The sequence below is a fragment of the Eurosta solidaginis genome, chromosome 3 (genome assembly GCF_040869045.1).
Source record: "Eurosta solidaginis isolate ZX-2024a chromosome 3, ASM4086904v1, whole genome shotgun sequence".
Classification (NCBI taxonomy): Eukaryota; Metazoa; Arthropoda; class Insecta; order Diptera; family Tephritidae; genus Eurosta; species Eurosta solidaginis.
In genome coordinates this window covers 174,569,784-174,595,114 of record NC_090321.1, presented here as the reverse complement: position 1 = coordinate 174,595,114, position 25,331 = coordinate 174,569,784, and the positions used below count along the sequence as shown (strand labels likewise).

The 25,331-nt window shown below is 38.8% G+C and overlaps 1 protein-coding gene across 1 annotated transcript in view; it reads right to left on the bottom strand.

Moving 5' to 3' along the window:
* The window catches only part of Ttd14 (TRPL translocation defect 14), a 172,354-nt gene that overhangs the window by 13,360 nt on the left and 133,663 nt on the right, over positions 1 to 25,331 (bottom strand). The window contains exons 6-7 of the mRNA XM_067773903.1: positions 5,009 to 5,137; positions 4,800 to 4,936 (exon numbers count right to left, since the gene is read on the bottom strand). Of these exons, the coding sequence (XP_067630004.1) occupies positions 4,800 to 4,936; positions 5,009 to 5,137 (266 nt within the window). The remainder of the gene's footprint in view (positions 1 to 4,799; positions 4,937 to 5,008; positions 5,138 to 25,331) is intronic.

Sequence of the window (25,331 nt, the reverse complement as noted above, 5' to 3'; positions counted from 1 at the left end):
AAACAAAGGCATAGGCTTTTGAAGTTCGAAATTTTACCCTTCGGATTTTTTTTTAATTAACGCATTCAAAAAGTTAGAAAGTGAAAATTAGAGGCGGGATTCAGCTTTTTTTTTTAATTTCAATGGTATAATTTGTTTCTTTGCATATTTGTATTTCAGATTTGGGTGGTGGAAATCAGATCTTCAAAAAAAAAAAACAAATACATGTATATATGTACATATAAGCCGCATATTTATGAAAAAAATTCATACCATTCGTCATTTTTGGGGATTGTTGGCGATGTCGATGCTACCAGCTTTAACGAGCTACGACTACATATGAGTATGCCTTTTACTCAACACTATTCCACCAGTCCGAAACTATCGAAAAAGCAACATGTAGAATTTCCCTCCGGTTCGGGCCAAAGAAACAGTCCTAAGAAAGAACTAGCTATCAGCTGTAAAATTGTACACTAGTTCGTAACTATCGAAAAAGTAGCAATAAGGAATTTTTATATAGTTAGGAACTAGTGAAAAGGTAATGCAGCGGGTACAATTTCCACCGCCTAGGACATCGCCATGTTAAATTCGTCAGTTGGAAGCATTTAAAAGAGATAGATGGCGAACTATTTTTGAACTAGAGATTCTCCTTACGGGGTAGTTTCTGTGATTTTGTGTTTAAATTCAGTGTATTATTTTTCTTGGTTATGAGAAATTTTTTTACTGAAAGTGGGGGGAACCGTTAAGCAAGCATGTCTATCATTTACTTGTTAAACATTTTATTAAATTCAGGTGGCATTTCAGCACCTCAGTAATCGCTGTCGTTGTATATGTGTGTAGATTTTAACACAAATTTAAAACAAACCACGCGTATCCCTCTAATTAAGCATTTCGAAAGTTTTCAAACTCAACTCTCAATGCAACATTCGCGGAAATCTCCACATTCACTTTAAATATGATTATTGAAAACCAAATTCTGACGATATATATAGAATTAGCCCAATTCTAAAGGAAAATTCCGTGCGAGTTTTTTCCCTTCTCCCATTACTCGTATTCTAAATAAAAATTCCTTGAGAGTTTTTTCACTTCTCCCTTTCCTCCTATTCTGAACAATGTTCGAAAAAGAGGAAACCGGTTATGGGAGAAAAGTAGGTATTATGAATGTGAGGGCGAGGGAGATTTCTTTGCCATTTCATAGGAGTTTTTTCACTAGTTAAATTGAAGGGAATGCATCAAAATAGTTAAAGGATATTGGTTCTTTTAAGAAAGAACACTTATTTGTACAAATTTGCGCTAAAATATGTATTTACATTCTACCACAATATTCTCACTGTTAATACAACAACAACAGCAACAATATTCTTTATTTTAAGTCGAAAAGTATATCATAAGCAACGGAAGAGCTCTTTGTATATTTGATGCATCCATCCAGAAATTGCGCAAGGATTTTTAAAGAATGCTTATTTAGATTTTGGCATATGGCGAAAGGCGAACTCAACTCGAAGTGGCCGCCAGAAAATTGCTTTGCAGAATGAAAGCAGGTAACTCCGGCGGATTTGTGTTAACCCACCGTCTTCTTCTTATGCTCCTCTGTTGATGTTGCTGTCGCACCAATTCATTACTCATTTCAGTGTATACCACATGAAATGCAATAATGTGCATTGTTTATTCCTTATTTCTTAATTTCAAACAAATTCGCAACAATAATTAAGCTTTTCAATTTTTTAAACAAAATAAGAAATGCGCAACGAAATTTCAATTGACAAAACAGCTGACTTCGAAAATTCGAAATTCCTATTCCCCAATTTTTCTTCTCCCTAGGAGAAAAGAATTGGAGGAATTTTTCCGCGGGAATAAAAAAATCCGCGAGAACAAAATTCCGCGAGAATATTTAGAATTGGTCTGAATATGTTCCTACAAAAGCTGAGGCTAGATGTCAATGTAATTTTTCGCTACTTTCAGAACTAAATTTATTGGCCCTTGTATGTTGATGATATAACGATTTACGTAATATTTTAAGTAAACATTTTGTAACTTAAAACAAAATATTCAAATTTTTCCGACCTCAAACAATTACAATTTTTTAAATATATATTTTTAAATACAAACAAGTAAGGAAGGCTAAGTTCGGGTGTAACCGAACGTTACATACTCAGCTGAGAGCTTTGGAGACAAAATAAGAGAAAATCACCATCTAGGAAAATGAACCCTAACCCTGGAATGTGTTTGTACGATATGGGTATCAAATGAAAGGTGTTAATGAGTATTTTAAAAGGCAGTGGGCCTTAGTTCTATAGTTTTCGAGATATTGCCATAAAGGTGGACCAGGGGTGTCTCTAATGTGTCTGTACGATATGGGTATCAAATTAAATGTATTAACGAGGGTTTTAAATGGGAGCGAACCTTAGTTGTATATGTGAAGGCGTTTTCGAGATATCGGACCAGGGTGACCCAGATCATCATCCGCTAATTTATTTATGTATGTAATACCACGCACAGTATTCAAATTACCTTCTTTTAAAAGTGGGAGGTGCCACGCCCATTGTCCAAAATTTTACTAATTTTATATTCTGCGTCATAAGGTCAACCCACTTACCAAGTTTCATCGCTTTATCCGTCCTTGGTAATGAATTATCGCAGTTTTTCGGTTTTTCGAAATTTTCTATATCGAAGAAGTGGGCGTGGTTACAGTCCGATTTCGTTCATTTCAAATAGCGATCTGAGACGAGTGTCCAGGAACTTACGTACCAAATTTCATTAACCTACCTCAAAATTTACCAAGTTATCGTGTTTACGAACGGACGGACGGACGGACATGGCTAAATGACTTTCTTTTTTCGCCCAGATCATTTTGATATATAGAAGTCTATATCTATCTCAATTAGTTTATGCCGTTACAGGGTACCGTTATGCGATCCCAATTAATATACTCTGTGAGCCCTGCTCATAATCTAAGAGCCCGTGACTGCCAGACCTTCGTCATTTTATAAAAGTTAAAATTTTGTCGGTGCATACTTCCAACTGAAGCAGGATCGTTGGTCTATTTAAAACTTGAGTCATGGTGGCTTTAACAGATATCGTGCAAGAATTTTGCAGGAAAATATACCTTTCTTTCGTCATTTTATAAAAACTGATTTTCATATATGGTCTTTGTCGCGATATAAGAAGCCACTAGCTTCATTGCCAGACACTTTCCATAGTGGCTTTGTCCAGCCAGACACGTTATGTAATGCAAAACTGTACTTTTTCATAAAATGAAAGCTGACAGTTTTTTACGGCAAACCAAATTTCAAGTTTTTTTTTAAAGATTTTGTATTCGAATTTCAGTATAAAATTGCTTTGATGTTCTTTGAAGTTTAGAAGGATTAAAAGTGTCTGGCTAATCAAAGCCACTATGAAAAGTGTCTGGCAATGAGGCTAGTGGCTTCTTATATCGTGACGAAGACCATATATGAAAATTAGTCTTTATAAAATGACGAAAGAAAGGTCTATTTTTCTGTAAAATTTTTGCACGATATTTGTTAAAGCCACCATGACTCAAGTTTTATAATAGACCAACGATCCTGTTTCAGTTGGAAGTATGCACTGACAAAATTTAAACTTTTATAAAATGACGAAGGTCTGGCAGTCACGGGCCCTTAGACTATGTTGACTTATCTGCAGGATTGATTTTGTTTAGTATCATAAAAAAATACTACATTAACGTCGTTCTAAAATATGAAGTAATATAAAGTAAGTAAAACACCCTGCAAAAATCGCGAGTACTCCATGCATGCATGTATGGAGACTCGCTATGGACCTAGCGAGTGCTCCAAAATTAACCACAATTCATACAAAAAATATGGTCCAATTAACATTGCGATGTCCTAGGACTGGGCCATATACTCCAGCTCCGCATTACATCAGAGTAATCCATGGACACACAGTACAATAAACATCGTGTAGTGATTACAATCGTTAAAAACGAACAATGATCGGCTTACAATATGTTCGTGTAGAAACTTGAGTTGGTCCATTGCTGCATTACAGTGGAGTATAATGGTAAGTACTCCAGTGGACCACATGATCCAACGATTTTTGCAGGGCAGCTTCTGCGGTCTATTTTTCCTTTTTTTGTGGGTGTTATTTCTATTACTGAGTAGAAATGGAAACGTTTTAGTCAACGGAACTGAATGGCTGGATCTACAGAGTATCCCATTGTCCACGACTAAGAAATATGGTAACAGACTTTTGACGTTAACGAGATGATTGATGATTTTGTTTTTGTACTACTGAATTCCCCTGTCTGGTCCCTGTTGAGATCCTTAACTTTACAGTTAAATACTCTAATTCACTTATTCACTGAGCTCACACGTTGGGACTAACTATTCCTTTGATTACAGCCCCAGAGGTTTGCAATACTCTTTTGTTAGTCCGGAATAATGAATAAAAAATTTTAGTCATACTTCCTTTTTACATTCCGGACTAATTATTCCATTTTTTATTCCTTCCGGGGTGATTGCATTCCTCAAAAACTCTGCCTCAAATTAATGAAATAAGTATTGTATACAAAAATAAGAAATTCTTACGCATTACATTGAAATTTTTTTAAATTTAAGGAACAACGTTTTAGGAACTGTTTTACTCATTTTATGTGTTTCTTTTTCTCAGTGCAGAGACACTGTTCCACAAACATTGGTTTGGCCTATACAAAAGTAAGTGCATACAGTGTAATGGTGAATACCAAATTGTTTCAATTATATTGGAAAAGCCTTGCCTATTTATGATGAAGCAATATCTTACTATACTAAAAAGTATAATATAAATTGTATGTTACATACCTCGAGCGTGTAAAACTCTTCAGCACCATTTGCCGCCGATACCAAATGCAAAATTTGGTTATAGCGATTATCACGCAATTCAATGGGATTCCAATTATTTGCTGCCATCATTTTTTCCCATTTCTCTTTCGAAATATCTATGTATGTAGGAGAGACAAAAAAGGGATATGTTTAGTTTATAGAATTAATTTTGAAATTCATTTACTTACATGCACTGGCATCCATGACGCCGCGATCACAGATAATTAAACAGTCACGTTGACTCGAATGCCCCAACTCGAAGTAAGTATTCTCGATTTGTATCATTGTTCGTATTAAATTTTCTTGAAATTTATAGGCTGCAATACAAAAGAAGTTTATGCCACGAATTTAAGCATCTTCATATTTACATTTTAAGATACAATTTAACAAAAAGGCAACTTGGTATATAGAAGGCTAAGCTTTTCGGCAAATAAATATGTATTTTATTTGTAGTAATGAAGAAATATTTTGCAAGCACAAAAATACAAAAAAACACATAAATTATGCAGAAAAAAGCCAGTGTTTAAATTATTGAGCAATCTGTTGGATGATTTCGTATTTTAATTACATACTAGTATCGCCTGTGGTCGAAATTCGACCAACGTGTATTTTTTTTCAACTCAGTCTATGCATCAAGTGTTGGAAATATAGCAAACTGGTCTAACTTACTTAACTTTTTCTTTAAAATTTTGAATTTGATCTAAGACTTTGTACTTTTTGATTGTATTTTCTTAAATTTTCTACAAACTTTTCACATGTAATTATAAAGTTTTGGTATGGAGCTCCTTAAACAAAAATATAAAAATTATGCAAAATCATATGAAATTGACATAGAATTATGGTGAAATTGAATTGAAAAATAGGTTTTTCCACACCACCCGGAAGGTCCCCGTTGGCGCGCTACCGAAGTTAGTTTTGGGAGCTCGGTTCCCCAGTAGGCCTATATCACCCATATACACATATCGCCCATTTACGTCAATAGTGTCATAATTCAAAAAACACGAACTTTTAGTTAAAAATTAAGAAATTTGCTAAAAGAATTTAGCCTATTTCACGCCACCCGTTTAAGTTGGTAAAAATACATATCTAATATGTAAGTGTGACACAAAACAAAAATTTCGAGTAAAATAGAGGATACCTTCATAAAAAATAAAATAAAAATATAAAAAAATATGTAATGAGAAAGAAGGCAGAGTTTACTAAAAAAATGTTTAATTAAAGAAAAAAAAAATAAAGTACTTAAATTGCGAAAAATTAAGTGAAGCGAACAAACAGTTCCATATAAAATCGCAATAAGTGCAGTTATACTTTTTCCGGGTTTTAATGTGATCATTGTGGAAATATGAAGATTCTAATATTCGGATATTTAATGTTGGGATCCCATTGAGATCTATGTACGTAATTAATTTGTATTAAATTTGTAAACACTCCATTTCATGAATATATATGACCATATCTACCATAAAATATCGTCTGTGAACAATATAATACTAAGATATAACAGAGCAGAATAAATTAGGAAGAAAGGAAAAACAAACAAAAACATTGAAATTATTCACGCAATCATATTTACTAAAATAAAATTGATTTCATAACTTTAAGCTGCATAAACCAATTAGGGTTTTGGAATCTAAGCATCCGATTAATGGATATATAATCCAACAAAGTTAGCCTAATAATAAATATAGTGGGTAATATACTGCCTATGCAATACGGCCGCTATGATGCCGGTTGACGCTCTGACCTAAAACAAAAAAGTTTTTGGGACGTTTTTTTTGTTTCGTAATTAGCATAAAAGGCAATATAAAAAAATGTAATGTTATATTTTTGTAACTTTTTTTTTGTTCAGTATAAGACGTACTTTATCTAAAATGAGGATTAAATCTGCAAATGCAACAACATTTTCGAGCAAATTTGCCTTTAATTGTTATAAATAAATTAGTTAGTTTCAACAAAAGTTAACTCATTATTTGTGATTTCATGTTTTTTTGAAAAGAACTAAAATAAAAAACAAAGAATCTGTTAAATAAAGACTTATGTATTTACGTGTAGGTAAAATTTGCCACAAAAAATGGGCCGGTCAAAAATTAATTCTATTTAAGATTTTTGGTACGCTATAAATTATTTTGGAACACTTTTTTAGGATTTTGGTAGTGGCTATTATAGGTAAGCGGCAACAATGGGAAACCATATTTGTATGCAGGTGAAACATTTGTGCCTTCGAATTTAGCGGGGATACATACAATTTGAAATTCACATTAAACACTTAGATAATTGTTCCCAAAGACGGCGCGCTTGTGCATAAAGGTTTAGGTCTTTGAAATTCGCATTAGCAAACTTATATAATTGTTCCCAAAGATGGTGCGCTTGTGCACGATAATGAATTACGATATTTGTATGAATTGTTCGAATTTACAAAAAACTTTTTCTATTAATTATAAACAAATAGAGTAATATTTGTTAACAAAAATAGGCCTATACACTGCGGCTGATCAATACGAATCGATTCATATAACTTTTATATGATTTTACGTATGCTAAGTATGCGAAACAGCCTGTCAATTGATTGTATGGAAATTTTGTTAGCGTATTATACGCATATTGTCACTTGCGAAGCGAATGAAAATTTTGTCGAATTTCGCGGTCTAGAATTGCGAGATGCAAATCGCTAGCGAATTCGCAAAAAAAAGTCGAATGAGTGACGAAGATGAATTTGTCGAATTGCCACAAGCGAAAAAATCATATTCGCTTCGCCAAATCTGTCAAAATTTGTCGAATGCTTATTTTGTTCGCGCTTGAAAATAGAAAAGGACGCATTGGCATTTATTTGAATGTTTTCAATTGAAAAAAGTAAATAAACTGAATAAATAAATAAAAGTGAGTAATTCATTAAATTAAATTGAGTTATTTATTGGTTTGAATAAATGAAGTTTTCAGAATGAGAAGAACAACGCCGCAGCAATTCCAAAAGCTGGTCGAGCTGATGGAAAATAATCCAGACGTCGCCAGAGGCATGGGGAATTTTGGAGAGACCAGGAGGAGCATGGCAGAATTGTGGGACCATTTAGCCACGGATCTTAACTCCATAGGTCCTCCAATACGTAACGGGCGCGAGTGGAACAAGGTAAGAAGGATATACCTGCACGAATAATACAAAAGTATACATCGCAGAATCGTGGCATCGTAGCATCGTACGGTTACTGACTGGAGTTACTTTTGATACTTAATGCTGTTTTACACGAGTCGAATTACTGATGGTTTTTTTGACTCCCAACCCAATTCAACCATCATATACAAGTAGGCACTTTGTTTGAGAAAATTTACCAGGAAATCGACTCGAGTAAAGCAGCTTTACCTGCTAATGTATCTACTCGGGTATGTTACTGGCATTGTGAATGGTGCAGAGATGGGCCCTAGGTTTGGTTAGATCCTAGCTCCGAGCCACCGCCTACTATTTTTCTGATAATACCCGATAAGATACTTGACCAGTTAGTTTCAAAAGTAACCGTACGATATCACGATGCAAGTTTCCAAAGTAACTGACAATGTGATAATTGTCAGAAGCTTTACTTAGTTATATACCCGAACCATCGTATCCGTGCAGGCCTCTAGTAGTAACTGAATTGTATTCTGCGTGTCAGTTCATACTTACCAATATATTTGTCCTAGGTTTGGTTAGATTATAAGTTGAAGCTTAAAAAAAAGGTGCCTACAAACCGCAGCGAGACCGTAGTCACTGGAGGAGGACCGTACGCCCAGCGAAGTTTATCTGCGCTAGAGAGATCCGTGGATGAGCTACTGAACCTCCAAGAAGCCGCCAACCCGACAGGACAGTCCTTTGGAACCAATAATCCGGGTGATAACGGGCGTGGAACCAATATTCCGGGTAATAACGGAAAAAAGATCAACGTTATAAAACATTTTTAACTTTATTTATTACTATTTAATAAACTTGTTTTTTACATTTCTGTTTGTGCACAAATAAATAATAAAAACAGATGACAGAAACGTCAAATTCGGATGAACTAATTAAATTTGTTTGAATGGCAATGACACATTGCAGTCGAATAAGTTCATTCGCCACTCACAATGCAAATTTGATGTGAATTCGCCAATACGTTCGACTCGCCAAATATATTCGCTTCGCAAGTGACAATATGCGTATTAATATATAGATAGTGGGTAATATACTGCCTATGCAAGACGGCCGCTATGATGCCGGTTGCCGCTCTGACCTAAAATCAAAAAAGTTTTGGGACGTTTTTTTGTTTCGTAATTAGCATAAAAGGCAATATAAAAAAATTTAATGTTATATTTTTGTAACTTTTTTTTTTGTTCAGTATAAGACGTACTTTATCTAAAATGAGGATTAAATCTGCAAATGCAACAACATTTTCGAGCAAATTTGCCATTAATTGTTATAAATAAATTAGTTAGTTTCAACAAAAGTTAACTCATTATTTGTGATTTCATGTTTTTTTGAAAAGAACTAAAATAAAAAACAAAGAATATGTTAAATAAAGACTTATGTATTTACGTGTAGGTAAAATTTGCCACAAAAAATGGGCCGGTCAAAAATTAATTCTATTTAAGATTTTTGGTACGCTATAAATTATTTTGGAACAATTTTTTAGGATTTTGGTAGTGGCTATTATAGGTAAGCGGCAACAATGGGAAACCATATTTGTATGCAGGTGAAACAGTTGTGCCTTCGAATTTAGCGGGGATACATAAAATTTGAAATTCACATTAAACACTTAGATAATTGTTCCCAAAGACGGCGCGCTTGTGCATAAAGGTTTAGGTCTTTGAAATTCGCATTAGCAAACTTAGATAATTGTTCCCAAAGATGGCGCGCTTGTGCACGATAATGAATTACGATATTTGTATGAATTGTTCGAATTTACAAAAAACTTTTTCTATTAATTATAAACAAATAGAGTAATATTTGTTAACAAAAATAGGCCTATGCACTGCGGCTGATCAATACGAATCGATTCATATAACTTTTATATGATTTTACGTATGCTAAGTATGCGAAACAGCCTGTCAATTGATTGTATGGAAATTTTGTTAGCGTATTAATATATAGATTATTAAGTATAATAAAAAAAAATAATTAAAAAAAATTATTAAAAATGTGAGGCGTAGCATAACCTGATTAAGGTTCAGTTGGTCTTACTTATGACTATCAATAGAAAATTGACGCGTCCAATGCTTTTATTTAATTGTCTGATCAACGCCCTAGATTGATGAGGAGTGTGATGACTAGTACCTAGGACCTACCTAATTATTTTCTAGCTTTTAGTATTATTATTACTTCATGTAAGTATTGTTTTCAATAAAACCGTTTAACTAAAAAAAAAATTTTTTATTATTTTATTTTCAAGTTTTTAGTCTTTATTTTATTGCCTATTATTTCTCATTCTATTTAGTTCATTTAGTGGCTCCCTATTACAAGGACCCTTTCCTGACAATTTCTTACAATCTAAGTCCTCACGATGTTCAAGGATAAATGGGACTGGATAAGGACCCAATTGGCCGGTTTTTCAGTCGCCTTCGTAAGAGAGAACCTTGGACCTCCACCTGATTGCAAAGAGGTGGGTTGGTATCAGCGGCAAGTCAAGTTGGTGGCCAGAGGTCAGCCGACTTGTACAAAAAAGCGGTGGCTAGGTTGGGTGAGTTCTATCCTGGTGCGATGCTCAGGGCTGTCGACTTCGAGGACATCCCATCTAGGCCGAGAGCTAGAGTCTGGATTTCATCCAAGCCGGATGATCCAGAGGGAGTCCTTGAGGTCATAACGACCTTCAACTCAGAGCTGCCTTGCTCTAGTTGGAGAGTCCTGAAGCTGGAGCATAGCACCAGGACGACGCGTCAGGTTCAACTAGGAGTCACTGCCTTTCTTGGAGCGCACGGATGGCGCTATTAAATTCGGTTTCGACACCGTGAGGATTAAAGTTTACACGAACGACCTGAAGGCGGCCTATGATCCGGCGCTGGAAATATAGCCAGAGAAAGTGGAGAGCGAGGAGGAGGAGGGCGCAGAACCAAACACGGTTAGTCCGTGGATGACACCTTGGGCGGGGACGCGTCTTCGATCTCCTCGCTAACGCTGGACAGGCATAGTGGTTACACTGGAGAGGAGCCAATGTCTGATGAAGACGCCGACTTGACAGTGGTGGAGGTGATCGGCTCTCAGCCTAGTGCGGGTCTTACAAATCAACCTCCACCATTGTAAAGCAGCTTCTGCTGCGCTGCTGCTCCAGTTTTCCAGTGGAGCAGCTGATATAGCCCTTATCCAAGAGCCTTGGGTAGTAGGGCATAAGATTTGCGGGCTGAAAGCGGCAGGATTGACGTTGGCGAGTGGTGCCACACATGGGAAACCGAGAGCTTGCATCTTGGTACGATCTGAACTAAATTTTCTTTTTCTCCCCCAGTTTAGCGACGAGGATGCTACAACTATGACGTTGACGGTCGGTGGTACGAATATTACACTGACGTCCTTTTACTTTCCTCATGAGGAGTCAGCTCCGACGGAGCTAGTCTGTAAGATAGCTCGGTATGTAAAGGGGCCACTACTACTAGCGGGAGATGCCAATGCGCACCACGAGAGGGGTGAGTCAAACTTTTGATTTTGTTCGTTCGGGTTTGGGGTTTTGGGTTCGGTGCCCACGTTTGTCACTAAGAGCAGATAGGAGGTTCTGGACGTCACCCTGATCTCGGGCAGCGGAGAATCTATGATAAAAAATTGGACGGTGCTTGATGACCACTCTTTTTCGGATCATAGATTTGTCCGCTTCGATCTCGGCGGGGTGGCGCTCGAAACTGTCTGGCATAGGAACCTTAAAAACGCCAACTGGCTTATCTACAGTGAGGAGCTTCAAAAGGGGTTCTAAGAATTTAGAGTTCATATACCCCAGAACTCGGAGCTGGTTTACTCGTTCACGAAGGCATGCGGGGAGGCTCTTGATAAGGCCTGTCCTAGGAAGAAATCTAGGGGTAAGACCAAATACATAAATAAATAAATAATCTAGGCTCAGAAAGGTGCGCTCTGGTGCTCAAAAATGTGTCCCGGGATGCCTGCAAGGATCTGATGGGACATGGACGGATTCGGTAGAGAGCACCCTTTGCCTGCTCCTGAGTACGCACTTTCCGGGCGCTAGTGATGAAGTAATGAACTGGAGGAAGACTCACACTGATGAGCCGTATTAGGGGAAGTTCATTACTATATTCCACGGGGTTGGAACGATTCAAAGGTCACCTTTATACCAAAAGTGGAAGGACTGGCCACGCGACCCCTAACGACTTCAGACCGATATGTCTGACATCCTTTCAGCTGAAGACACTCGAGAGGTTAATGGATTCCGCATTAAGGGAGTCCTTGGGGGGAAAGTTATCGACATCCCAGCATGCGTATATGAAATGGAAGTGCACGGAGACGGCCTTGCATGCAGTTGTCTCCCAGATCGAGAAATCCTTAGCGTTCAAGGAATTCACACTCATAGCTTTCTTCGACATTGAGGGAGCTTTCAACAACGTTACGCCCTCTGCGATAACTGATGCACTAATCGGCTTGGAGGCCGATTCGGGGCTAGTGAAACTTGTTCAGCAGTTACTGTTGCGAAGAAAGGTTCATGCCGACCAGGCTGGTTCAACGGTGGTCAAATACATACGGAGAGGCAGCCCGCAGAAGGGGGGGGGGGGGGTACTTTCTCCACTTCTATGGGTTGCCACACTTGATGAGCTCTTGATTCTTCTTGAGAAGAACGGAAGCAGCAAGGTAATCGCATATGCAGATGACCTTGCGCTGTTAGTTAGCGGGAAGTTTCCGCAGACACAATGCGATATAATGCAAACAAAGCCGAGACTGGTGGAGAACTGGATCAGGAGTAAAGGTCTATCGGTCAATTCAGCCAAAACTGAACTGGTTCTGTTCACCAGGAAATATAAGATACCTGCGTTGCAGCTACCGGTGCTAGCGGGTATGACCCTGACGCTCAGGAACTCTGCCAAATACCTAGGAGTTATTTTGGATAGGAAACTATCCTGGAGGGAAACACTCAGGAGCGTGTGAAAAAACCAACGGTGGCACTGTACAGCTGTAGGGGAACTGTTTCGCGAAGATGGGGATTATCACCGGATATTACCCTGTGGCTCTACACCGCTGTGGTTAGACCAATTCTTTTATACGGGGCAGTGGTCTGGTGGACGAGCTTAGATACTAAATCAAACCTACGGGTATTCCAGAAGGTATAAAGAAGTGCTCTAATCTGAGTGGTGGTGCCCTCCGCACCACCCCTGCGGAGGCGCTGGACACTATTTTTAATGTGTTGCCAATAGATTTAATGGCCAAGCAATGTGCGGCCTTTTCTGCTCTGCGGCTGCGAGAGTTATCCGGATTGAGGGACAATGTGGATGACCATGCAGCTATCCTTAAGTATCTGGATTCGCCTTCGTCGGACTAATGCGCTCCGACTCTAATTTTCAATATGAAGTACGAGGTTATTATCCCGGATAGGTATTATTGGTTGAAGAAGCCGCCGGACCTGAGCGATAGGCTGCAGATATATACTGACGGCTCCAAACTGGATTATAAGGTGGGTAGCGGTGTCTTTGCACCTCAACTAGGGAGGAATCTATCATTTAGCCTACCCGATCATTGCAGCGTCTTTCAGGCGGAGGTGGCTGCTATAAATGAGGCCGCTGATCACCTGGGGAAGACTGCTCACGACTATAACGAAATTTATATTTACTCTGGCAGCCAAGCTGCACTAAAAGCACTTGGATCGGTCACATGTAACTCCAGGACAGTAGAGAAGTGCCGCAAATCTCTTAACGAGATCGCTGAGCAGACTTCCCTCAGTCTGTTATGGGTGCCTGGACACTCGAATATACCGGGCAATGAGATGGCTGACGAACTTGCTAGAGGGGGCACATCCGTTCCGCTTTTGTCGTCCTGGAAGGGATTGAGCATGCCGCTCGCTACCTGTAAGCTCATTTTGAAAGGGATTTTCCTTAGGGAAGCGGGTGTGAGATGGAGCAATCTTGAATCCTGCTACCACTCCAAGCTGATGTGGCCTGAATAGGACTCGAGAGGCACAAAAAGTCTCCTTCTCCTTGCAAGAAGGGGGGGGGGGGGGGCATATCTCTGGTGGTTGGACTTATAACCGGCCACATAGTAATCGGGAGGCACGCACAACGGCTGGGTGCTCCCTATAATGATTACTGCAGCAGCTGCAAAGACGAAGAGAAGATAGAAACAGTCAAAAATTTTCTGTGCGATTGTCCCGTGCGTTGGCACAAGAGGAAGAAATCTCTGGGATCTCCCTTCTTTGACGATCTGGCTAAGTTGGAACCTAAGAAACTCCTGACGTTTGCTGTATCGAGCTGTTGTTTTGTGTAGGGGAGAGATCCATGTGGTATCACAATGGGACTTTTGTGCCTAAGGGCACTGGTGCTCGCACCGGTGGCCACTCTAACCTAACCTAACCTAAGTCCTCAATACATAATCCTTCCAAAGACTTTACTCGACTCTGCGCCACGTATGGTTGTCCCTCCTCCAATTCCAAAATATTTTGATGTCACTTCTACCGGACTGTATGTAATATTTGTTCCAAATATGAGCCAAATCCGACATCATAGGTCGCTTTCTATTCATGTATGTATTATGTGTTCCAAATATGGACCAAATCGGACCACAAATACGATTTTTTTGAATATCTCGATCCTTGCGCCACCTAGCGGCGATTTTTTTCTTATTATTGCATTATCATCGGGTTCTGAACTATATTCCAAGTTTCAAGCTTGTAGCTTATCGGGAAGTTACTTAAATTTCAATTACAAAATTCGTGCCAGCCAACCAGCCAGTTTGTCAAGTCAAGCTAAATAAAACCGTTTAATAAAAAGAGGTCTTCTTTACTGATGAAAAACTTTATAAACATTACACAGAAAATATGTTTCCTCAATTTTCGCTGCTTCAATTAAGAAAGCATAACTTCAAACCTTCGAAACGGAATGGAATCGAAATGCCGATAAGATATGTTTCTGTTGAAAATAATGTTTGAGAATAATCGGGTGCCAAAACCAACTTTTTAGAAATAAAATTTTTTTTTTCAATCTTAATTTGAAAATCATTTCAAATAACCGTTAAAGTCGATCTCAAATTGAGAAATTTCATAACCTCAAATCTTTTTATTCCGAGAACCAACCAAACCTTTCTGAATATCGACTGCTGAATGGAATATTGCCCTATCTCGGATACCGTTTCAAAAACGCGATATCTCAGAAAACGTATGAATAACGCCCTATCTCGAACTTCGGTTGAAGAACGCTAGTCGACTTTCAGTTTTTCGAATTTTTGTAATATTATAATTTTTTTTTAGTTGATAGCTGTTAAGATCTACAGAAGATGAGCGATGTGTAGTGTTTGCCATTAAAAGAAGTTTGATTTTTGTAGGAACAAACTATTTGTAACGGCGCCGACTCCGCAGAAATGTGTTGTATGACTTTTGACTTTGAGTGTTCAATGCTTTCGATCCCGTTTCGGAGATGTTTGTCTTACTTTCCTCGCTAACTCGTCTGTACAGTCCTGCGAATGGCTCACTAACGCAAAAAAAAAATTGGGTTTTTGGGTTTAGGTTAGATTAGTTTAAAGTGGATGCATCACAGCAACCAGAACAGTACACTTCGTCCGGCTGACTCATTTGTGATACCACTGAATGAGCTAGAGCTTTCTTTCTTTAAATATGTAAGAAATTTAATCAAACTGGCCGTAGCGCAGGTTGTGAACTAGGGGGAGGGGGCGGGATGGCCTATAATATTAAAGTGTTCCTGAGACAATCGGGCAGTTCCTTAATGGTGCTTGTTACCGGAACGTACCGGATCTATATTCGGCAAAGGACTATCAAAATCGATAACACTTCCCAAAACTCTAAGGGAGTGTCTTTATCGCTACAACAACAACAACATGGTATCCACGAATTGATTATGCCATTTCAGTTCTCTGTCCAAAATAAGCTTTTTTATCTCCTTTAAAATTAGATTGTATTTCGTAGTACCTGATGAATAGACCCATTTCAGTCTTCTCATTTTATGAGCTTGCATATAGCTTGGCGATGTTTACCGGTTGCAACTAGAGCAAACCAGGACTTGGCACCTGTTATTAATATACAATATCCTACTCTTGCAGAAAACGAAGCATACTGCCAATGGAGACCAGGGTGACTCGTCCCTGGCCGAACTTCGTTCTGGATACTGCAACAGGTTAAACTCTTATTTGTACAGACACACCCGACATACGTAATGTATGTTCTGCACGCGATGTGTCCCCATATGACACCAACCATATTTTCAATTGTAATGTGGAACCTACGCCTCTAACACCAATCTACCTATGGTCCACCCCTGTTGAAACTGTCAAGTTTCTTGGACTCCCGTTAGAGGACTTTGATGACAATTTGTGAGTGGTCGTGCCCATTGAATGGGACGACGAATTGTTAACACAACAACAACAGGACTTGGCAACCAGCCATCCAATACTAAGGTGTTCACTGCTAGGTTCCACAGTAAAAGGATAACCCACCTTCTTAGGGGGGCCCCTGGAAGCGTATCGAAAGTATTTCTGGTTTATGGTTGTTTACTTATTTGAAATTACCTTTAATCCATTTTATTTCATTGAATACCGCTGCTGATCTGATAAAATTATTGGTATTTGTGTTCATATCGTAGCTCAGTAATCAGTTCTAAGTTTGACATTTATGATACAATTGTAACATTTGTTTACATTGTAAAACGGGCACTTGAACACACAACAATCTGTCGGCTGATCGAGTTCTCTGTGCGTAAAGTCTGTAATCATACCGTCGCGTCGATAATTACAGTGAAGATAATAAGAGCACACTTATGTAAACGCACTTTGTTTTGTTTGTGTTGAATTTTTAGAAATACAATGGCCAAATACAGTGCTGGTCATAGAAACAGTCACAGGAAGTTCCACGAGGTATATTTAACTCGTTGACTATTTTGATAATGATGCTATTGATAATGATAATGGCAGTAACGTCATTACGATGTTGATGACACGTAACGATAATGACAAATATAATAATGATGGAAAACATGGGAAATAGGAACGAACAACTATACCATAAAGCGACACCAACAAAAAAAGTAAGAAACAAAAGTGGGAGAAGCAAGATCAGGAGTAGGTGAAGGAGATGATAATGCAAATGGTTTCCATCGTTTTTGTTTTTTAATGGATTATTCGTCATTCTTCTGCAGTAGTCTCATTCAGTTTATGTCGTTTCATTTGTCTAGATACAAGTTCAGCAATTAAAATTGGGGTAATAATAGTTTCGAGTTATCTAGGACCTTAGTCTTTTAGCTTTCACACACCTAGCATTTCATTATTGTTGTTTCAAGAAGAAACTAGGGATAAGATGAGTTGCCAAACATACGTAAGTTGCTCACCCCATGTGTTTTTTGTGCTAAGCTGACATTCCCCTTTAGCTGACTCAATTTTCTTATAATATTGTGACGAATATTAGCATCACTAATCTGTTAGTAAATAATCACGCAACAACCAAAACATGAAGCAGCCACTCTTATGTACATGTACACATTAAAGCTAGCAACACTTATGTAGAAGGCGACGAAGAGATATCACACACACACAGATTTAGTCGTCAACCGAAGTAGTTACTCACACATACACACGAATATGGCTATAAGCTACAAATATACACGTAGTTATATAGCTGGTAACCAAGCATGAAGTACAACTGTTCGTGAAATTACTAGACCTTAGGAGAAATGGGTGAACGAGGAAACCGAGAGTATAAAAGCAGAGCATGCTGAGTAATAACTAATCAGTTTGATTTTAACACGCTATCAGTTGCGAAGTGAAGTATAATTGTACTACTCCCAAAGTAGGCTAATACCATTTTCAATATTGGAGTGATTTATTCAACAGCTTAGCGATTCGAACGTTAGCAGAAGGTTTCAAATAAGCGGAATTTCTCTAAATTCGTTACAATATTGAAATGAAAAAATTCTGTTTATGGTAAAATAAAATTAGATATATATATTCATGACTTATCTTACTATTCTATTATCTGAAAAAAATTGCAGATACCACCCAACTGATTACCCTTAATATAACCTGCAGAAAAAATGGAAGACAGTCACGTAAAGCGACAGCTTCGTACTACAAATTTATTGACTAACTCGGAACTGATGCTAACGACAGCATAGCGCTAAAGTATGAGATTTATAGCTACAACTTCCGAACTAGTGCTAGTCGGATGCAGAGGGGGCCAGTCGGTACCCACGTTTGTACCAACAGCGCTTAAGTCTGAGCTATTTGAATTTAAATTAATTACTCAAAGGCAGCAACTATTTCAGAACCACCTACGACAAAAGCAGTTAAGGCCGTGTTCATAAAGGTCTGCGAAGAGCGACAATTGCCATTTTATAGAACATCAGAATGTTAAAATAGTCAGTTGAAAGCACTGAGAGAGGGCAGAATTAGAACTAGTACCATCATTTAATGGGATAGGTCTGCGGTAGTTCGGCGGTAGTGCGATTCGCTGCTGGGATGTTTTCAAATTAATTAATCAAAGGCAGCGCCTATTTCCGAACCACCTACGATTGAACCATTTAAAGAAGCGATAAAAAGGTCTGCAAAGTAGAGCTATTGCCATTTCGTTCGACATCGCAATGTTAAGAGTCAGTTGAAATATTGCCAGGAGACACAATTAGAACTAGTACTGCTGTTGTTGTTATAGCGGTAAAGACGCTACCCGAAGGTTTTGAGGAGAATTATCCATATTGATGGTCTTTTGTCGGCTATAGATCCGTAACGTTATGGTACCATTAAGGTATTAGCCTATATCGAGCCCGATTTAATATGACCACATTGGAGCTTGGGGTCGCCAGAGCCTTGCCTGCTAACTAAGTGTATTTAAAAATTCATATTTGTAACAGAATTCCCTTCGGGTTGGTGAGGTTCACAATTGGGTTGCGGAAGCTGTGAAGCTATAAAGCTTTTTATTGTGCTTATCAATCACTTGAATCCAAAACTAGCTTCCCCTCTTAATGTGACAGTTTTGAAAATACTATTTCTGGATATGAAAATTTGTTTCACTGCTGGAAGGTAGGGCCTCAATATGGTAAAAGTGGCCCCATCATCACCCTACGTGGGCTTCAATTTTGTCATAAGGACTTCGTCTGTCGGGGAATCAGCATTAAAAGCGAAAGCAACGAAGAATCAATCTTGCTAACAATACTTCAGTCGGAGTAAACAATGGCCAAGTGAAGTCCCACCTCGACAAACACAAAAACTCTTCTATCTGTCATTATACTTGCCCTGTTATATGGCTTGGAATCATGGACCGTATCGAGAGAAAATGGATATGCTCTTGGGGTATTCGCAAGAAAAGTTCTACGTCGGATTCATGGACCTGTCCGTTGTGCCAACGGCGAATATCGTTGGAGGTATAATGAAAAGCAAAGGCTTCGTTGGCTATATCAGCTATGCGAATAAATGATGACGATCCGGCGTAGAAAATATTTCTATGGGCTACCGACTTGGAAACAAACCGACTTGCAAAAACAACATACCTCAAAAAAATTAGAGGGGGTATGCAGACTATCGATGCTTTGCATTACGGGAGCCCTGAAAACAACCCCGACGGCTGCACTGTATGCCATTCTGCACATTCCACCTGTAGACTTGGTAGCAAAGAACACAGCATTAACAAATGCAACCAGGCTCGGTGCCTCGGGGCAGTTTGAGTGCTGACCATATGGCCATAGTAGTATAGCGTCATCAATCACAAGACGAACAGACTACCTGATTCCCTATCTGCGCTTCGAGGGAGATCTTAAGGCCACAATAGAGGTAGACGGTTGGCGCAAGGGTGCGAAAATGGCGGACGAGGCGATACATGTGTACACAGATGGTTCCAAAGTAGTGTAAAGAGTAGGGTCGGCGGTATACTGTGCTGATCCGGAAATAAGTAGATCCTACAGGCTGCCTGATTTCTGTAGCGTTTTCCCTGCGGAAATATTAGCCGTAACCAAAGCAGTAGAAATCCTGGAAGAGAATAGGTTAAGCTGCAACCGTGTTAAGTTTTATATTGACAGTCAAGCAGCAATTAAGGGAATAATCTCGCATAGCACAGCATCTAACTGCGTGTTAAGAGTGTAAGCAGTCTCTGGAGAGAATCGGTACAGAGGGAAGCATACATCTATATTGGGTCCCAGGGCATATGGGAATAGATGGGAATGAAAAAGCGGATGAACTAGCTAAAAAGGGCGCATCCCTTGAAGCTTGCTCCGTAGACGTCCCAATTAGACTGGGCGAGATTAAGCGAAGGCGAGAGGTGCACATGATCGGCCAAGCGGGAAAGGCGTGGGTTCAAGCGCCGCGCTGTAAAGTGTCGAAGATTATGTGCAGGTCTTACAACCTTAGACTAACAAAGTTGCTTCTATCATTAAAAAGAGAGGACTGTAGACTCATGACGGGTATTATGACTGGACACTGCCTCCTGGCGTCACATGCCTTTAAATTAGGCTTGGTCAGTGATAGCAGATGGAGGAAGTATGGGTTGGAGGAGGAAACGATCGAGCACGTTCTATGCTCGTGCCCTGCACTTGCCAGGCTAAGACTCCAGCTATTGGGAGTGACACAGCTGTCAGATCTAGAAGCAGCAAGTGGCTCAAGTCCTAGGAAGCTTCTAGTATTTGCCAAGAGGACGGAGTTATTTTATAACATAGGTCCTGGTTTTTGATAGGGTTTTTCAGTTTGGTTGTTAAAACAAACTTTTGGTAACACTACGGACTCAATCAGTCTCTGTGAGGTCCTCATGTACCGGTGAGTTCAACCTAACCTAACCTACCGACTTGGAAGCAGAGAAAGTGGGAGATCTTCACTGAGTGAGGTAGGGACATAAGTGTTTCCTCAACTTTTGATTCGGTTTTATAGATGTCTCTAAATATATGTACGCCATTGTATTAATGTGTGTAATAATCCATCGCATGAGACTGTTTTCTAAATTTATTGCTTTTGTTGTTTTTGCTTATTTATTTACGCGATAAGTTAACATTAAAATAACAAGTAAACAAAGACAAAGCATTTTCCTCTCAGAGTCAAAAAACATACAGAGAATTGTATTAAGAGACCTTATATTACATTTCACAAATTATTTGTTTATACTGTATGTTTATTAGACTGGGGCGATTTGTATGGACGAAAGTTAGCCAATATCGCGCTATCGATTTTTCGATAGGATTTGGGCTCACGAAAAAACATTCCACTACGCATACTCAAAAAAATAATTTTCGAGCGTGCAAAATTTAATTTTTTTGACTTTTTTCGACTTTGATTTTTAAGGTTTTTTTCATAAACTACTAAAAAACATTTCATATGTTTTTTGAAAACTGTTATCGCCAACGTTTTTAGCGAACATTTTTGGGTCGGACAGGGTATACATGAAAATTTTTTAGTAGGTCATGAAAAAAATCTTAAAAATCAAAGTCGAAAAAAGTCAAAAAAATTAAATCGATGGCGCGATCATTGTAAAGGTCTACAAGTAGGATATGTAGCAGCACGCACATACACAGCCACGCTCACCTGATAAAATGCTTGTTCTTGTTCGTTTTTTTTTTGTGGATGCTATTTGGCACTGTTGTACTTCTTAGGTCCAAGAAAAGTGTAGTAGCTGCTAACGAAAATTGCGTAAAATTTTTATTGTAAAATTACAAATAAACATCCTTATTTACAATTGTTTTTGTTTTTATCGGCCTATTGATAAATCATTCAAGGTTCGAATCGAGCTCAAGGCCAGAACAATAATTTTTTTCTAATGATAATTATTGTTATTTTTTAATTTTTCTAAATTTGAAAAATTGTATTTTGTTTTTGGAATAGTAAGTAGAAAATTTTTCAGACAACCTGCCATAGCTGCGCAGATAGATCCATTTCGAAGGGTGCTAAGCCTTCATCATCAGTACGCTTTAGGCATGCTGCGCTAACCATTTAGCTATACAGCGGTGGTTTGTTTGACTGGCAAATTTGCTACTTCTATTCCTTTTTACCAACTATATTTATTCAGTGTTGCGCCATCTGGTGCAAATCACTGATAATGCTGGATTTTTGTTTATTGTCAATTACTTTGTTTGACATTCCCATGAGCTGGATTTTTGTTTATTGTCAATTACTTTGTTTGACATTCCCATGAGCACTTGGGAATGTCAAACAAAGTAATTGACAATAAACAAAAATCCAGCATTATCAGTGATTTGCACCAGATGGCGCAACACTGAATAAATATAGTTGGTAAAAAGGAATAGAAGTAGCAAATTTGTCAGTCAAACAAACCACCGCTGTATAGCTAAATGGTTAGCGCAGCATGCCTAAAGCGTACTGATGATGAAGGCTTAGCACCCTTCGAAATGGATCTATCTGCGCAGCTATGGCAGGTTGTCTGAAAAATTTTCTACTTACTATTCCAAAAACAAAATACAATTTTTCAAATTTAGAAAAATTAAAAAATAACAATAATTATCATTAGAAAAAAATTATTGTTCTGGCCTTGAGCTCGATTCGAACCTTGAATCATCCTTATTTACTTTCAAACGAGCACTTAATTACATCAAACAAATTGTGATAATTTATTACCGGGGACGATTGCTAAAACACGACCAAAACCGTCGGGGGAGGTATTAATAGACGCGTTTTTGCTTCGCTTCCAATAATTTGATGACTTTTTAGCCTTTGGACTATTGATAACAGGACAAAACGCGTCTTTTCATTTCTCTTTCCACATTTTTGGGCGGGTTATTGCAGTCGACCTCGGTTTCAAACTGTTTTTCGGGGAGAACTTTTGAACGGGTAGAAAAACTTAGCACCCGTGTTTGTATTCTTAATACTGGAATAACTACGCGTCCTCAGATACCTCAATTCAAGACTTTTGTATAACTTTCTGTAGGACCCATATAAGTGCACTACATTTTCATACTAAATTTGTTCAAAAAAATGACCCGTAACAGCAACCCATATCTGATATGCCGCTCCTTTTTTGTTGCGTCGCTTTCCACGACAGCAACCCCGGTAATTTTGACACTTCCTTCAGTGTCAAACGCATGTTCCACGCAGGTTCCACTGAGTTACACAATAATTTGACACTGACCGAAGTGTCAAACGGCTGTGTGTTAGAAAGAGAAAGGAATTGTTTCCTTCTCACACATATCATACTTGTAAACCTGTACTGTGGGCGCGATATCGGTTAATAAATCGACCCAGTCTAATGTATATACATATGTATGTACAAATATATATTAGCTATTTTTTATCATCAATTTCGTTTAGTTGCATTTTATTGAATTTAGCCGCAGAACATTCTAACCCTCAGTCAGCTGGTGTTTGACGTTTGCCGCTTTTGTACAATGTAATACAGGAGAAAAAGTCGATGCATTGTTTTTCGCAAAGCTATAATTTAATTAGTATAATATAGCAATAAGACAAATGCAAGAAAAAATTGTAAAAACAACCCATTTCGTGCCACCTGGTCATCACTGATGCAATCAATTACGCAACTAGTTGCACAATATACTTTTTTCTTCACACATTAGCGTGGCACTGAAAGGTGGCCAGAATTTTGGTGCCATTGTTGGGGATAAACAACTTCCAAGCTCTCAAATTTAAAGCATCTCTTGATTGGTTAGAAGCAACAAGAAGGAAGTAGAGTAAAATTCAGTAGCAATGGCCGGGAGATGAACAGACTTATTCCCTCTCCACAGAGATATAAACAACCCGAGGTAAAAACGGCCCGCATTATTCTCGTAGCACAACATGAATATAGATAAAGCCCTGGTACACCTGGAATATGCCCAAGCTGTTTTCCTGGACATTTCCGGGCCTTTCAACAATGTCTCGGAACGAGCAATCATGCACAGTCTCAACTCGATTGAAGTACACTCGGCCTTAACAAATTGGGCTGGTGATCATGCAATTGCTTAGGCGGTTCGACAGAGGACCAGTCAAACTAACGGCATATACAGATAGCGTTTCAGTCACCAAAATCGGCAGATGTCTACCAAAAATGGATCAGGCGCTTTGAGATTAACATGCCTCTGGAGTCGGGCTAACTACCAATTCGGAAAATCCTAGGAAATATAAGGTCCCTAATTGGATTAGGCCTAGAAAAGAAGAAAAATACAGCACTACACATATAGGAATTACACTAGATAGTAAGTTATCGTGGAAACTCCATGTGCAAGAGAAAGCGAAGGAAGCTTCCGGGGCACTTTATGCATGCAAGAGGATGTTAGGATACAGGTGGTCGCCCAATCTATCTTATTGGGTATTTACGGCAATTGTCAACCCCATACTTTACTATGCGGACCTTGTTTGGTGGGCAGCCACACAAAAAAGTACGTGTACCAAGAAACTAGAGGGGGTATGCGGATTATCAATGAAGAGCATAACGGGAGCCCTAAAAACTACCCCGACAGCAACATTGCATGTCATTCTGCACATCCCGACTGCTGAACTAATAGCTAAAAATGTAGCGTTAGCAACCTCAACAAGGCTTACGGCTTGGGGGCCGCTTGATTACAGGCCGTATGGCCATAGCAGTGTAGCACCATCTAGGATAGAGGGTTGGCGGAAGGGTGCGGAAATAGTAGAACATACGCCCACACCAAAGCGAAACTTTTTTATATGAAAATCACATAAAAATGTTTCGTTTTGTTGTGGACCTCTACAAATGTGAGTGTTGATGGGAAGAGAAAAAGGAAGTGGTGACTGTAAAACGTAAAAAAGCGGTGGTGGGCATAATCAAGAGAGATCCTAGTCTCTCAGGACGAAAAAGCAGAGTTCATCCAAAAATGTCTAGTTTGGCAGACAAGATGAAGTACTTGCTGTCACCCAAGAAAGAATCGACGCAGTCGCGCCTTGGCAGCCACGTCACTGTTGACAGATATAAATTCGAGACTGTGAAGGATTTCGCCTATTTGGGAACCAGCATTAACATCAAAAACAATCCCAGGTTAGAAATCAAACGGAGAATAACTCTTTCCAACAAGTGCTACTTTGGACTGAGTAGGCAGTTGAAAAGAAAATCCTCTCTCGACAAACAAAAATTACGCTCTACAAGTTGCTCATCATACCTGTGCTGATGTATGGCTCATAATAATGGACGGTGTCTAGAGAAGATGAGATGGCTTTTGGAGTGTTAGAAAGAAAAGTTATTCGGAAGAGTAATGGTCTTATCCGTGATGCCAACGGCGAGTATCAAAGAGGTATAATGATGAGCTGTATTAGCTTTACGCACATATGACGAGAGTAAAGCGAATAAAAACTGAAGGTTTCGTTAGCTAGGTCATGTTATGCGAATTGACGAAGATGCTCCGGCCAATAAAGTATTTCAGCCGCCCTTGGTGCTCCCAATTGCCGTCAGATATCGCGAAATAGGGAAAGGTGGCGTGACTTGTTAAGAAACGGCCAAC